The 13498-nt window shown below is 35.4% G+C and overlaps 2 protein-coding genes across 3 annotated transcripts in view; one reads left to right on the forward strand and one right to left on the reverse strand.

Moving 5' to 3' along the window:
- Positions 1-950, reverse strand: part of LOC133535616 (bactericidal permeability-increasing protein-like) — a 9211-nt gene extending 8261 nt beyond the window's left edge. The window contains 3 exon segments of the mRNA XM_061875590.1: positions 442-505; positions 588-743; positions 820-950. Of these exon segments, the coding sequence (XP_061731574.1) occupies positions 442-505; positions 588-743; positions 820-950 (351 nt within the window).
- cdk5rap1 (CDK5 regulatory subunit associated protein 1) overlaps positions 1-13498 on the forward strand; it is a 67164-nt gene that overhangs the window by 46003 nt on the left and 7663 nt on the right. The window contains exon 14 of one of the 2 annotated variants that reach the window (XM_061875587.1): positions 791-1288. The exons of the other annotated variant lie outside the window; for it this stretch is intronic. The gene's annotated coding sequence lies outside the window, so the exon portion shown is untranslated. Of the gene's footprint in view, positions 1-790; positions 1289-13498 lie in introns of those variants that run through there. 2 annotated transcript variants of the gene reach the window in all.

The raw sequence follows: 13498 nt of genomic DNA on the forward strand, positions 1-13498 counted from the left end.
AAAAAAGCTACTACTCTGCTAGCATGTTCCAGGTGTGCAGATTGCTGGGGTGGATCCAGCTGAAATCCTATGTATTGAATAAATACAGAATCGTTTTGAATCGGAAAAATATAGTTTTTGAATCGAGAATCGCGTTGAATCGAAAAAATCGATACATTATTGAATCGTGACCCCAAGAATCGATCTTGAATCAAATTGTGGGACACCCAAAGATTCGCAGCCCTAATATATATTGACTTTTTATTTCTTTGGGATGCAAATGGAAGCAACTCAATGGAATGGTTGTTATGCTATAACTTGTACACATTAGTGTACATTTTCACCTAATTAATGATACTTCTTATTGCTTCCCATGTAAAATATCCATAACTCGGACACCTCTGATTGCGGATAAAGAAGTAATGGCGATTGTAAAGAATGTTGACAATGGTTTGTCCTCACCTGTTTTTCCAGCGACTTACTCAAAGCCTTGCTGATGAAGCTTCTGAAAAGATTGTACAGCCAGCTGAGATAAAAGAGACACAACAGCGTTATTGAAAAAGCTCTCGCTTTATCTGAGCAGCAGTGCAGGTTAGTGATTATCTCACCTGGCTCCGCCGTGGAATTTGACTTTGACACTTCCAACATTAGCCGCACAGCCAGCGTTACTGACTTGAGGTCTCCCTGTCTCATCGCTTGTGACGGCGACACTTGTACTGACCGTCAGTCCATTCACGCTCAGATCAAAGCTACCGCTGTCCCTCCTTTTAAGAGAAACAAGTCATTAAATCGTCCCTGTGTCTGTTTCTAGGTGTCAAGAGCACATCTCGTCTTACTCACAATATTCTGCGGTACTTGACCCTCCACTTTCCCTTCATGCTGATGAAGGCGTTCTCAATAGACAGTCTGACCCCAGTCCCTGGCACCAGAGCCACAGCAGACGAAGGTAGTCCCACAGACACTACTTGCATACTAGAAGAAACAACATTGTTGTGAACAACCAGTAGTTTATACATAATTACAAACCCTGTTTCCTTATGAGTTGGGAAATTGTGTTAGATGTAAATATAAACAGATTACAATCATTTGCAAATCCTTTTCAAGCCATATTCAGTTGAATATGCTACAAAGACAAAATATTTGATGTTCAAACTCATACATTTTTTTTTTGTTGCAAATAATAATTAACTTAGAATTTCATGGCTGCAACACGTGCCAAAGTAGTTGGGAAAGGGCATGTTCACCACTGTGTTACATCACCTTTTCTTTTGACAACACTCAATAAACGTTTGGGAACTGAGGAAACTAATTGTTGAAGCTTAGTAAGTGGAATTCTTTCTCATTCTTGTTTTATGTAGAGCTTCAGTCGTTCAACAGTCTGGGGTCTCGGCTGTCATATTTTACGCTTCATAATGCGCCACACATTTTCCATGGGAGACAGGTCTGGACTGCAGGCGGGCCAGGAAAGTACCCGCACTCTTTTACTACAAAACCACGCTGTTGTAACATGTGGCTTATCATTATCTTGCTGAAAAAAGCAGGGGCGTCCATGATAATGTTGCTTGGATGACAAGGTATGTTGCTCAAAAACCTGTATGGACCTTTCAGCATTAATGGTGCCTTCACAGATGTGTAAGTTACCCATGCCTTGGGCACTAATACACCCCCATACCATCACACATGTGTAAGTTACCCATGCCTTGGGCACTAATACACCCCCATACCATCACACATGTGTAAGTTACCCATGCCTTGGGCACTAATACACCCCCATACCATCACACATGTGTAAGTTACCCATGCCTTGGGCACTAATACACCCCCATACCATCACACATGTGTAAGTTACCCATGCCTTGGGCACTAATACACCTCCATACCATCACACATGTGTAAGTTACCCATGCCTTGGGCACTAATACACCCCCATACCATCACACATGTGTAAGTTACCCATGTCTTGTTCACTAATACACCCCCATACCATCACACATGTGTAAGTTACCCATGCCTTGGGCACTAATACACCCCCATACCATCACACATGTGTAAGTTACCCATGCCTTGGGCACTGATACACCCCCATACCATCACACATGTGTAAGTTAGTCATGTCTTGTTCACTAATACACCCCCATACCATCACACATGTGTAAGTTACCCATGCCTTGGGCACTAATACACCCCCATACCATCACACATGTGTAAGTTACCCATGCCTTGGGCACTAATACACCTCCATACCATCACACATGTGTAAGTTACCCATGCCTTGGGCACTAATACACCCCCATACCATCACACATGTGTAAGTTACCCATGCCTTGGGCACTAATACACCCCCATACCATCACACATGTGTAAGTTACCCATGCCTTGGGCACTGATACACCCCCATACCATCACACATGTGTAAGTTAGTCATGTCTTGTTCACTAATACACCCCCATACCATCACACATGTGTAAGTTACCCATGCCTTGGGCACTAATACACCCCCATACCATCACACATGTGTAAGTTACCCATGCCTTGGGCACTAATACACCCCCATACCATCACACATGTGTAAGTTACCCATGTCTTGTTCACTAATACACCCCCATACCATCACACATGTGTAAGTTACCCATGCCTTGGGCACTAATACACCCCCATACCATCACACATGTGTAAGTTACCCATGCCTTGGGCACTGATACACCCCCATACCATCACACATGTGTAAGTTAGTCATGTCTTGTTCACTAATACACCCCCATACCATCACACATGTGTAAGTTACCCATGCCTTGGGCACTAATACACCCCCATACCATCACACATGTGTAAGTTACCCATGCCTTGGGCACTAATACACCTCCATACCATCACACATGTGTAAGTTACCCATGCCTTGGGCACTAATACACCCCCATACCATCACACATGTGTAAGTTACCCATGCCTTGGGCACTAATACACCCCCATACCATCACACATGTGTAAGTTACCCATGCCTTGGGCACTAATACACCCCCATACCATCACACATGTGTAAGTTACCAATGCCTTGGGCACTGATACACCCCCATACCATCACACATGTGTAAGTTACCCATGCCTTGGGCACTAATACACCCCCATACCATCATACACGTGTAAGTTACCCATGCCTTGGGCACTAATACACCCCCATACCATCACACATGTGTAAGTTACCCATGTCTTGGGCACTAATACACCCCCATACCATCACACATGTGTAAGTTACCCATGTCTTGGGCACTAATACACCCCCATACCATCACACATGTGTAAGTTACCCATGCCTTGGGCACTAATACACCCCCATACCATCACACATGTGTAAGTTACCAATGCCTTGGGCACTGATACACCCCCCTACCATCACACATGTGTAAGTTACCCATGCCTTGGGCACTAATACACCCCCATACCATCACACATGTGTAAGTTACCCATGTCTTGGGCACTAATACACCCCCATACCATCACACATGTGTAAGTTACCCATGCCTTGGGCACTAATACACCCCCATACCATCACACATGTGTAAGTTACCCATGCCTTGGGCACTAATACACCCCCATACCATCATACACGTGTAAGTTACCCATGCCTTGGGCACTAATACACCCCCATACCATCACACATGTGTAAGTTACCCATGTCTTGGGCACTAATACACCCCCATACCATCACACATGTGTAAGTTACCCATGTCTTGGGCACTAATACACCCCCATACCATCACACATGTGTAAGTTACCCATGCCTTGGGCACTAATACACCCCCATACCATCACACATGTGTAAGTTACCAATGCCTTGGGCACTGATACACCCCCCTACCATCACACATGTGTAAGTTACCCATGCCTTGGGCACTAATACACCCCCATACCATCACACATGTGTAAGTTACCCATGTCTTGGGCACTAATACACCCCCATACCATCACACATGTGTAAGTTACCCATGCCTTGGGCACTAATACACCCCCATACCATCACACATGTGTAAGTTACCCATGCCTTGGGCACTAATACACCCCCATACCATCATACACGTGTAAGTTACCCATGCCTTGGGCACTAATACACCCCCATACCATCACACATGTGTAAGTTACCCATGTCTTGGGCACTAATACACCCCCATACCATCACACATGTGTAAGTTACCCATGTCTTGGGCACTAATACACCCCCATACCATCACACATGTGTAAGTTACCCATGCCTTGGGCACTAATACACCCCCATACCATCACACATGTGTAAGTTACCCATGCCTTGGGCACTAATACACCCCCATACCATCACACATGTGTAAGTTACCCATGCCTTGGGCACTAATACACCCCCATACCATCACACATGTGTAAGTTACCCATGCCTTGGGCACTAATACACCCCCATACCATCACACACGTGTAAGTTACCCATGTCTTGTTCACTAATACACCCCCATACCATCACACATGTGTAAGTTACCCATGCCTTGGGCACTAATACACCCCCATACCATCACACATGTGTAAGTTACCCATGTCTTGGGCACTAATACACCCCCATACCATCACACATGTGTAAGTTACCCATGTCTTGTTCACTAATACACCCCCATACCATCACACATGTGTAAGTTACCCATGCCTTGGGCACTAATGCACCCCCATACCATCACACATGTGTAAGTTACCCATGTCTTGTTCACTAATACACCTCCATACCATCACACATGTGTAAGTTACCCACGTCTTGTTCACTAATACACCCCCATACCATCACACATGTGTAAGTTACCCATGTCTTGTTCACTAATGCACCCCCATACCATCACACATGTGTAAGTTACCCATGCCTTGGGCACTAATACACCCCCATACCATCACACATGTGTAAGTTACCCATGTCTTGTTCACTAATACACCCCCATACCATCACACATGTGTAAGTTACCCATGTCTTGTTCACTAATGCACCCCCATACCATCACACATGTGTAAGTTACCCATGCCTTGGGCACTAATACACCCCCATACCATCACACATGTGTAAGTTACCCATGTCTTGGGCACTAATACACCCCCATACCATCACACATGTGTAAGTTACCCATGGGTTAGGGTTAGGGTTAGGGTTATGAAATATATAATTAGTATATAATTAAATATGTTTAGTGTATAAATATTAAATACATGCTTAGTGTATAAATATTAAACAAATGTTTAGTGTATAATTATTAAATACATGTTTAGTGTATGAATATTAAATACATGTTTAGTGTATAAATATTAAATACATGTTTAGTGTATGAATATGAAATACAAGTTTAGTGTATGGATATTAAATACGTTTTTGGTGAATAAATATTTAATACATGTTTGGTGGATGAATATCAAATTCATGTTTAGTGTATGAATGACCAGATTTATGAAGAGGGAATGTGCGCCCTCCAGTGGACTTCTGCCGCAATTGCACACAAAGACATTATTTCCAAGTGTGCCTTATTTATTTAGAGAATAATAAATCAATCAATCAATCAATCAATGTTTACTTATATAGCCCTAAATCACTGGTGTCTCAAAGGGCTTCACAAACCACCACGACATCCTCGGTAGGCCCACATAAGGGCAAGGAAAACTCACACCCAGTGGGACGTCGGTGACAATAATGACTATGAGAACCTTGGAGAGGAGGAAAGTAATGGATGTCGAGCGGGTCTAACATGATACTGTGAAAGATCAATCCACAATGGATCCAACACAGTCACGAGAGTCCAGTCCAAAGCGGATCCAACAGTTTATCAATCAATCAATCAATGTTTACTGTATGAATATTAAAAAATTTGATTAGTACATGAAAATTAAATGTGTTTAGTACATTATTATTATATACACGTTCAGTGTATGAATATTAAATACATGTTTAGTGTATAAGTATTAAAAACATGATTAGTGTATTAATATAAAATACATGTTTAGTGTATGTATATTAAATACATGTTTAGTGTATGTATATTAAATACATGTTTACTGTATGAAAGTTAAATATATGATTACTATATAAACATTAAATATATGTTTGGTATATGATTATTGAATACATGTTTAGTGTATAAATATTAAATACATTTTTAGTGTATAAATGTTAAATACGTTTGGTGTATTAATATCAAATAAATGTTTAATGTATTAAAATTAAAGACATGTTTGGTGTATTAATATTAAATACATGTTTAGTGTATGAATATTAAATACATGTTTAGTGTATAAATTAAATATATGTTTAGTTTATGATTATTTAATACATGTTTGGTGGATGAATATCAAATTCCTGTTTAGTGTATGAATGACCAGATTTATTTATAAAGAGAGAACGTGCGTCCTCCAGTGGACTTCTGCCGCAACTGCACACAAAGACATTATTTCCAAGTGTGCCTTATTTAGAGAATAATAAATACATATTTACTGTATGAATATTAAAACATATGATTAGTATATGAAAATTAAATGTGTTTAGTATATTATTGTATACATGTTCAGTGTATTAATCTTAAATACATGTTTAGTGTATGAATATTAAAAACATGATTAGTGTATGAATAATACATGTTAAGTGTATGAATATCAAATTCATGTTTAGTATATAATTAAATATATGTTTAGTATATGATTATTAAATAAATGCTTACTGTATAAATATTAAATGCATGTTTACTGTATGAATATTAAATATATGATTAGTATATAATTAAATACATGTTTAGTGTATTAATATTAAATACATGCTTAGTGTATAAATATTAAATACATGTTTAGTGTATAAATATTAAATACATGTTTAGTGTATGAATATTAACTACATGTTTAGTGTATAAATATTGAATACATGTTTATTGTATAAATATTGAATACATGTTTATTGTATTAATAGTAAATACATGTTTAGTGTATGAATATTATATCCATGTTTACTGTATGAATATTAGATACATGATTAGTATATAATTAAATAAATGTTTAGTATATGATTATTAAATACATGTATAGTGTATAAATATTAACTACATGTTTAGTGTATAAATATTAAATACATGTTTAGTGTATGAATATTAAATATATGAGTAGTATGTAATTAAATATATGATTAGTTTACAATTAAATATATGTTTAGTAAGTGATTATTAAATACATGTTTAGTGTATGAATATTAAATCTGTGTAATTAAATACATGTTTAGTGTATAAATATTAAATACATGTTTAGTGTATGAATATTAAATACATGTTTAGTGTATAAATATTGAATATATGATTAGTATATAATTAAATATATGATTAATTGACAATTAAATATATGTTTAGTATATGATTATTAAATACATGTTTGTGTATAAATATTAAATACATGTTTAGTGTATGAATATTAAATACATGTTTAGTGTATGAATATTAAATACATGTTTAGTGTATGAATATTAAATAAACGTTTAGTGTATTAATATTAAATACATGTTTAGTGTATAAATATTAAATACATGTTTAGTGTATGAATATTAAATACACGTTTAGTGTATTAATATTAAATACATGTTTAGTGTATAAATATTAAATATATGATTAGTATATAATTAAATATATGATTAATTTACAATTAAATATATGTTTAGTATATGATTATTAAATACATGTTTGTGTATAAATATTAAATACATGTTTAGTGAATAAATATTAAATACATGTTTAGTGTATAAATATTAAATACATGCTTAGTATATGAATATTAAATACATGTTTAGTGTATTAATATTAAATACACGTTTAGTGTATGAATATTAAATACATGTTTAGTGTATTAATATTAAATACATGTTTAGTGTATGAATATTAAATACATGTTTAGTGTATTAATATTAAATACATGTTTAGTGTATGAATATTAAATACATGTTTAGTGTATGAATATTAAATACATGTTTAGTGTATTAATATTAAATACATGTTCAGTGTATTAATATTAAATACATTTTAGTGTATAAATATTAAATACATGTTTAGTGTATTAATAGTAAATACATGTTTAGTCTCCGCGACCCCGAAAGGGAATAAGCGGTAGAAAATGGATGGATGGATGGATACATGTTTAGTGTATAAATATTAAATACATGTTTAGTGTATAAATAACTACATGTTTAGTGTATGAATATTAAATACATGTTTAGTGTAGAAATATTAAATACATGTTTAGTCTATGAATATTAAATACATGTTTAGTGTATAAATATCAAATACATGTTTAGTGTATAAATATTAAAACCATGTTTAGTGTATTAATATTAAATACATGTTTAGTGTATTAATATTAAATACATGTTTAATGTATAAATATTAAATACATTTTTTGTGTATGAATATTACATACTTGTTTAGTGTATTAATATTAAATTCATGTTTAGTGTATAAATATTAAATATATGTTTAGTGTATAAATATTAAATACGTGTTTAGTGTATAAATATTAAATACATGTTTAGTGTATAAATATTAAATACATGTTTAGTGTATGAATTTTAAATACATGTTTAGTGTATGATTACTAAATACATGTTAAGTGTATTAATATTAAATGCATGTTTACTGTTTGAATATTAAATACATGTTTAGTGTATTATTATTTAATACATGTTTAGAGTATGAATATTAAATAATAGTTTAATGTATTATTATTAAATATATGTTTGGTGTACAAATAGTAAAAATAGTGTATGAATATTAAAAACTATGTTTAGTGTATGAATATCAAATACATGTTTAGTGTATAAATATTAAATACATGTTTGGCATATAAATTAAATATATGTTTAGTGTATAATTATTTATTACTTGTTCAGTGTATAAATATTCAATACGTTTTGGGTGTCTAAATATGAAATACATGTTTGGCGTATAAATTAAATATATGTTTAGTGTATAATTATTTAATACATGTTTGGTGGATGAATATCAAATTCCTGTTTAGTGTATGAATGACCAGACTTATGAAGAGGGAATGTGCGCCCTCCAGTGGACTTCTGCTGCAATTGCACACAATGACCTTATCTCCGAGAGCGCCTTATTTAGAAAATAATAAATACATGTTTACTGTATGAATATTAAATACATGTTTAGTGTATGAATATTAAATAAATGTTTAGTGTATGAATATTAAATACATTTTTAGTGTATGAATATTAAATACATGTTTGTGCACAATAAAAACAAAGGAATACTTATTTATGCATGTTGAGAATAATACATGAATGAATGCTTCATTTCAAAGAATAAATAATAAAAGTGTAATAAGTAACAGAATGTGTGACCATTAAATATCTGAATGTGAATAAATGTTGATTTTATGCAGTAAAAAGAGAATGTTATTACTAAATGTATGTTTAATTTACATGTTGTACATTAACATTAGGTAACAAATAGGTGAATGTCCTGCAATTTAATAATGAGTGTTATTTTCATCAAGGTACTTGTGTTGTACTTTGATGTACTCCTACTTCCAAGTGACTTTGTCAAGTACTAGTAAAGGAAGAGATGATGCAGTACTTGAAGTCTTTACTTTTGTCCTGAGATGAAGATCAACTTCATGAAGACACCTTATCAATGTCAACATGACCAAAGTGGGCGTGGCCACAAACAAAGAAGGAAGGGGGCGGAGCCTCTTTCATTTTCTGATGTTAAGTTGGCCCTGTGATGAGATGGCCACTTGTCCAGGGTGTATCCCGCCTTCCGCCCGATTGTAGCTGAGATAGTCACTAGCGCCCCCCGCGACCCCAAAGGGAATAAGCGGTAGGAAATGGATGGATGAACGAAGTTCCTGGTAAAAGCCTTGAGCTCTTACTTTGAAGGCCCTAAGAGCGGAAGTGGTGACACGATGAGTGGAGCGGAGATGTTTATATATGTCGCCTATACTGTATAAAAGTACAAAATAACAAACACCGAGGGAGTCTCCAGTTTTACACGAGGACCACTTTATTTACTTTCTTTCAAAAACCTCCGCTCCACTCAAACTCTCCCACTTCCGCTCTCAGCGACTTCAAAATAAGAGCTCAGGGCAAATACTGTATTACAGCTTATAACAGGTACTTAACATCACAAAGAGGCAAGCCCATAAAAAATAGGTTACATTATTTTGTGGTTTTATACAGTATAGGCGACATATATAAACCATCGGTTACATTTTTTTGTTGTTTTGTGTGTTGTGAGGCTCTGTATATTTGGGGGGACAGGTTAATATGTTTTTGTTTTAACTGCCTGTGTTGTTTTTGCACTTATCCTGTTATTTGTGTTGAAACGAGGACGTTTCTTTTTGTAGGAGGGGAGGTATGTAACCTATTTTTATGGCCTTGCCTCTTTGTGATGTTAAGTTCCTGTTAGAAGCTCTTCTACAGTATATGCCTTGGAGTCTTATTTTGAAGGCCCGAGGAGCGGAAGTGGTGACAGGTTGAGTGGAGCGGAGGTTTTTGAAAGAAAGTAAATAAAGTGGTCCTAAATAAAGTGTAAAACTGCAGCCTCCCTCTTTGTTATTTTGTACTTTTATACAGTACAGGCGACGTATATAAACTCTCGCTTACAATAACAAAGACGCAGGCTCTAGTTTTACACGAGGACCACTTTATTTCAAACTTTTTTTTAAAATGTTTATTTACAAATTTCAACAATAACAAACAGATGAGAAACAATAATCAAAATAGTTCAAAAACAGTATAAAACATTACAAAAAATTATAAAAACAGTCCAAACAGCGCCAGGAGATTGTAAATTCAAAGTAACAAAATTAGAATACAAAAATATATATATATATAATAACCAAGTGCAAATTAATTAAGCCATAGGCTCATTCACAGTGTCATCGTTTTCAACTTTGTTTCAACCCTTTTTTTTTATGTTTATTTATAAATTTCCACAATTACAAACAGTAAGTCCAACAACAATATAAAACATTACAAAACATTATAAAAACAGTCCAAACAGCGCCAGGGCGTTGTAAATTCAAAATAACAAAAATAGAATACAAAGAAATGAATACATAATAAACAAAGTACAAAGCCATAGGCTCATTCAGATTCATTAAATAACTTAAATTTGGAACACAGCATCATCGTTTTCAACTTTATTTCAAACCTGTCTCTGCCTGCGTCACACAAGTGACGTCACTGTTGGAGAGCCATATAGCACACCGTGATTGGTGGATTCCTTCAGCTCCGCCCACAACGCTGTCAAGCACCATTCATATCAAACTCTCACTAACATTCAACTTTCATATTAGCGTGGGAGCCGCAAAATAAGATCTCGCGTGTCTGAGACCCTGGTCTAATATATATATAGATGTGTCAGAAGTGCTACTGACACTTTGATCATGTTTGCTTTTCCTGTCTTTCAAATCACTTCCTGTCCTGCTGCTCTTATTTTCTTATTATTTCCTGTTTGCTCTCTGTCTTTTGTGGCACCTTTACTCTCTGCTCCGTATCTGCACACCTGTTCCTCGTTTAATTAGTTGTATTTAGTTCCACCTGAGTCTCTCCTTCACTGCTTCATCATTATTCTTTTTGGACGGATGTGGATCGGACGGGTTTTATTCGCAGTGAGTAATACTTTGCTCTTTTACACTGGCGTTCTATTGTTTGTCTTGATGCTTCTACCGTGTGCTTTATTGCTGATTTAAAGTTGTGTTTGTGTTGCTGTGACAGTTTGCTCTTTTACACTGGCGTTCTATTGTTTGTCTTGATGCTTCTACTGTGTGCTTTATTGCTGCTTGAAAATTGTTTGATTCGCACTGCACGTGCACATGTGTTAGGAACACAACATGTAGAAACACACATTTAGTGACAAACATGCACATGTGTTAGGAACACAACATGTAGAAACACACATTTAGTGACAAACATGCACATGTGTTAGGAACACAACATGTAGAAACACACATTTAGTGACAAACATGCACATGTGTTAGGAACACAACATGTAGAAACACACGTTTAGTGACAAACATGCACATGTGTTAGGAACACAACATGTAGAAACACACGTTTAGTGACAAACATGCACATGTGTTAGGAACACAACATGTAGAAACACACATTTAGTGACAAACATGCACATGTGTTAGGAACACAACATGTAGAAACACACATTTAGTGACAAACATGCACATGTGTTAGGAACACAACATGTAGAAACACACATTTAGTGACAAACATGCACATGTGTTAGGAACACAACATGTAGAAACACACGTTTAGTGACAAACATGCACATGTGTTAGGAACACAACATGTAGAAACACACATTTAGTGACAAACATGCACATGTTAGGAACACAACATGTAGAAACACACATTTAGTGACAAACATGCACATGTGTTAAGAACACAACATGTAGAAACACACATTTAGTGACAAACATGCACATGTGTTAGGAACACAACATGTAGAAACACACATTTAGTGACAAACATGCACATGTGTTAGGAACACAACATGTAGAAACACACATTTAGTGACAAACATGCACATGTGTTAGGAACACAACATGTAGAAACACACATTTAGTGACAAACATGCACATGTGTTAGGAACACAACATGTAGAAACACACATTTAGTGACAAACATGCACATGTTAGGAACACAACATGTAGAAACAAGACACATTTAGTTGCTGACAAGCTGTCAGTCACCATGGCTCTCAACTGCTGGCTAAGAGAGTCAAGGTGTGCCTGAGTGTTTGCTACAGGTGAACACACCTGCTCTCACTGATTAGTGTTTGCTACAGGTGAACACACCTGCCCTCACTGATTATATATATATATATATATATATATATATATATATATATATATATATATATATATATATATATATATATATATATATATATATATATATATATATATATATATATATATATATATATTATTATCATCATAGTTTGTGAGCGAACTGTGGTGTTGAATATCCCCCAAGGATCAATAAAGTACATTCTATTCTATGTATGTATTTTCCCACTAAAGGAATAAATGTTTTGCTATGTCCTCATTTTCAATACAATGCAACTGTAAAAAATGTTCATAACATTGGAGGCTAGCAATTTGTGTTTTGTGGTAGTGTGCTTACAATTATGCTTCATAAAACTTTCTGAATTGTAAACTTAAAGGATTATATTTTTTGACCACACAACTCACGTAGTGTTAAAAGCCAAAGAATAAAAATGGGTCTTAAGACGAGACTTAAAACACTCCACATCGGGAGCAGTTTGAGTATGGAGGGGCACAGTGTTCCACAGCTCAGGGCCGACCACAGAGAAGGTCCTGTCTCCCCTAGTTTTAATTCCTGGTTCAATTCCCACCTTCTATTGACCTCGTCATGTACGTTGTGTCCTTGAGCAAGACGCTTCACTCTTGTTCCTGACGGTCGTCGACAAGGCTAATGTTGGTTTGGCGTTGGTAGTCTGAGGCCAAT

Source organism: Nerophis ophidion, linkage group LG16 (genome assembly GCF_033978795.1).
Source record: "Nerophis ophidion isolate RoL-2023_Sa linkage group LG16, RoL_Noph_v1.0, whole genome shotgun sequence".
Taxonomy (NCBI): Eukaryota; Metazoa; Chordata; class Actinopteri; order Syngnathiformes; family Syngnathidae; genus Nerophis; species Nerophis ophidion.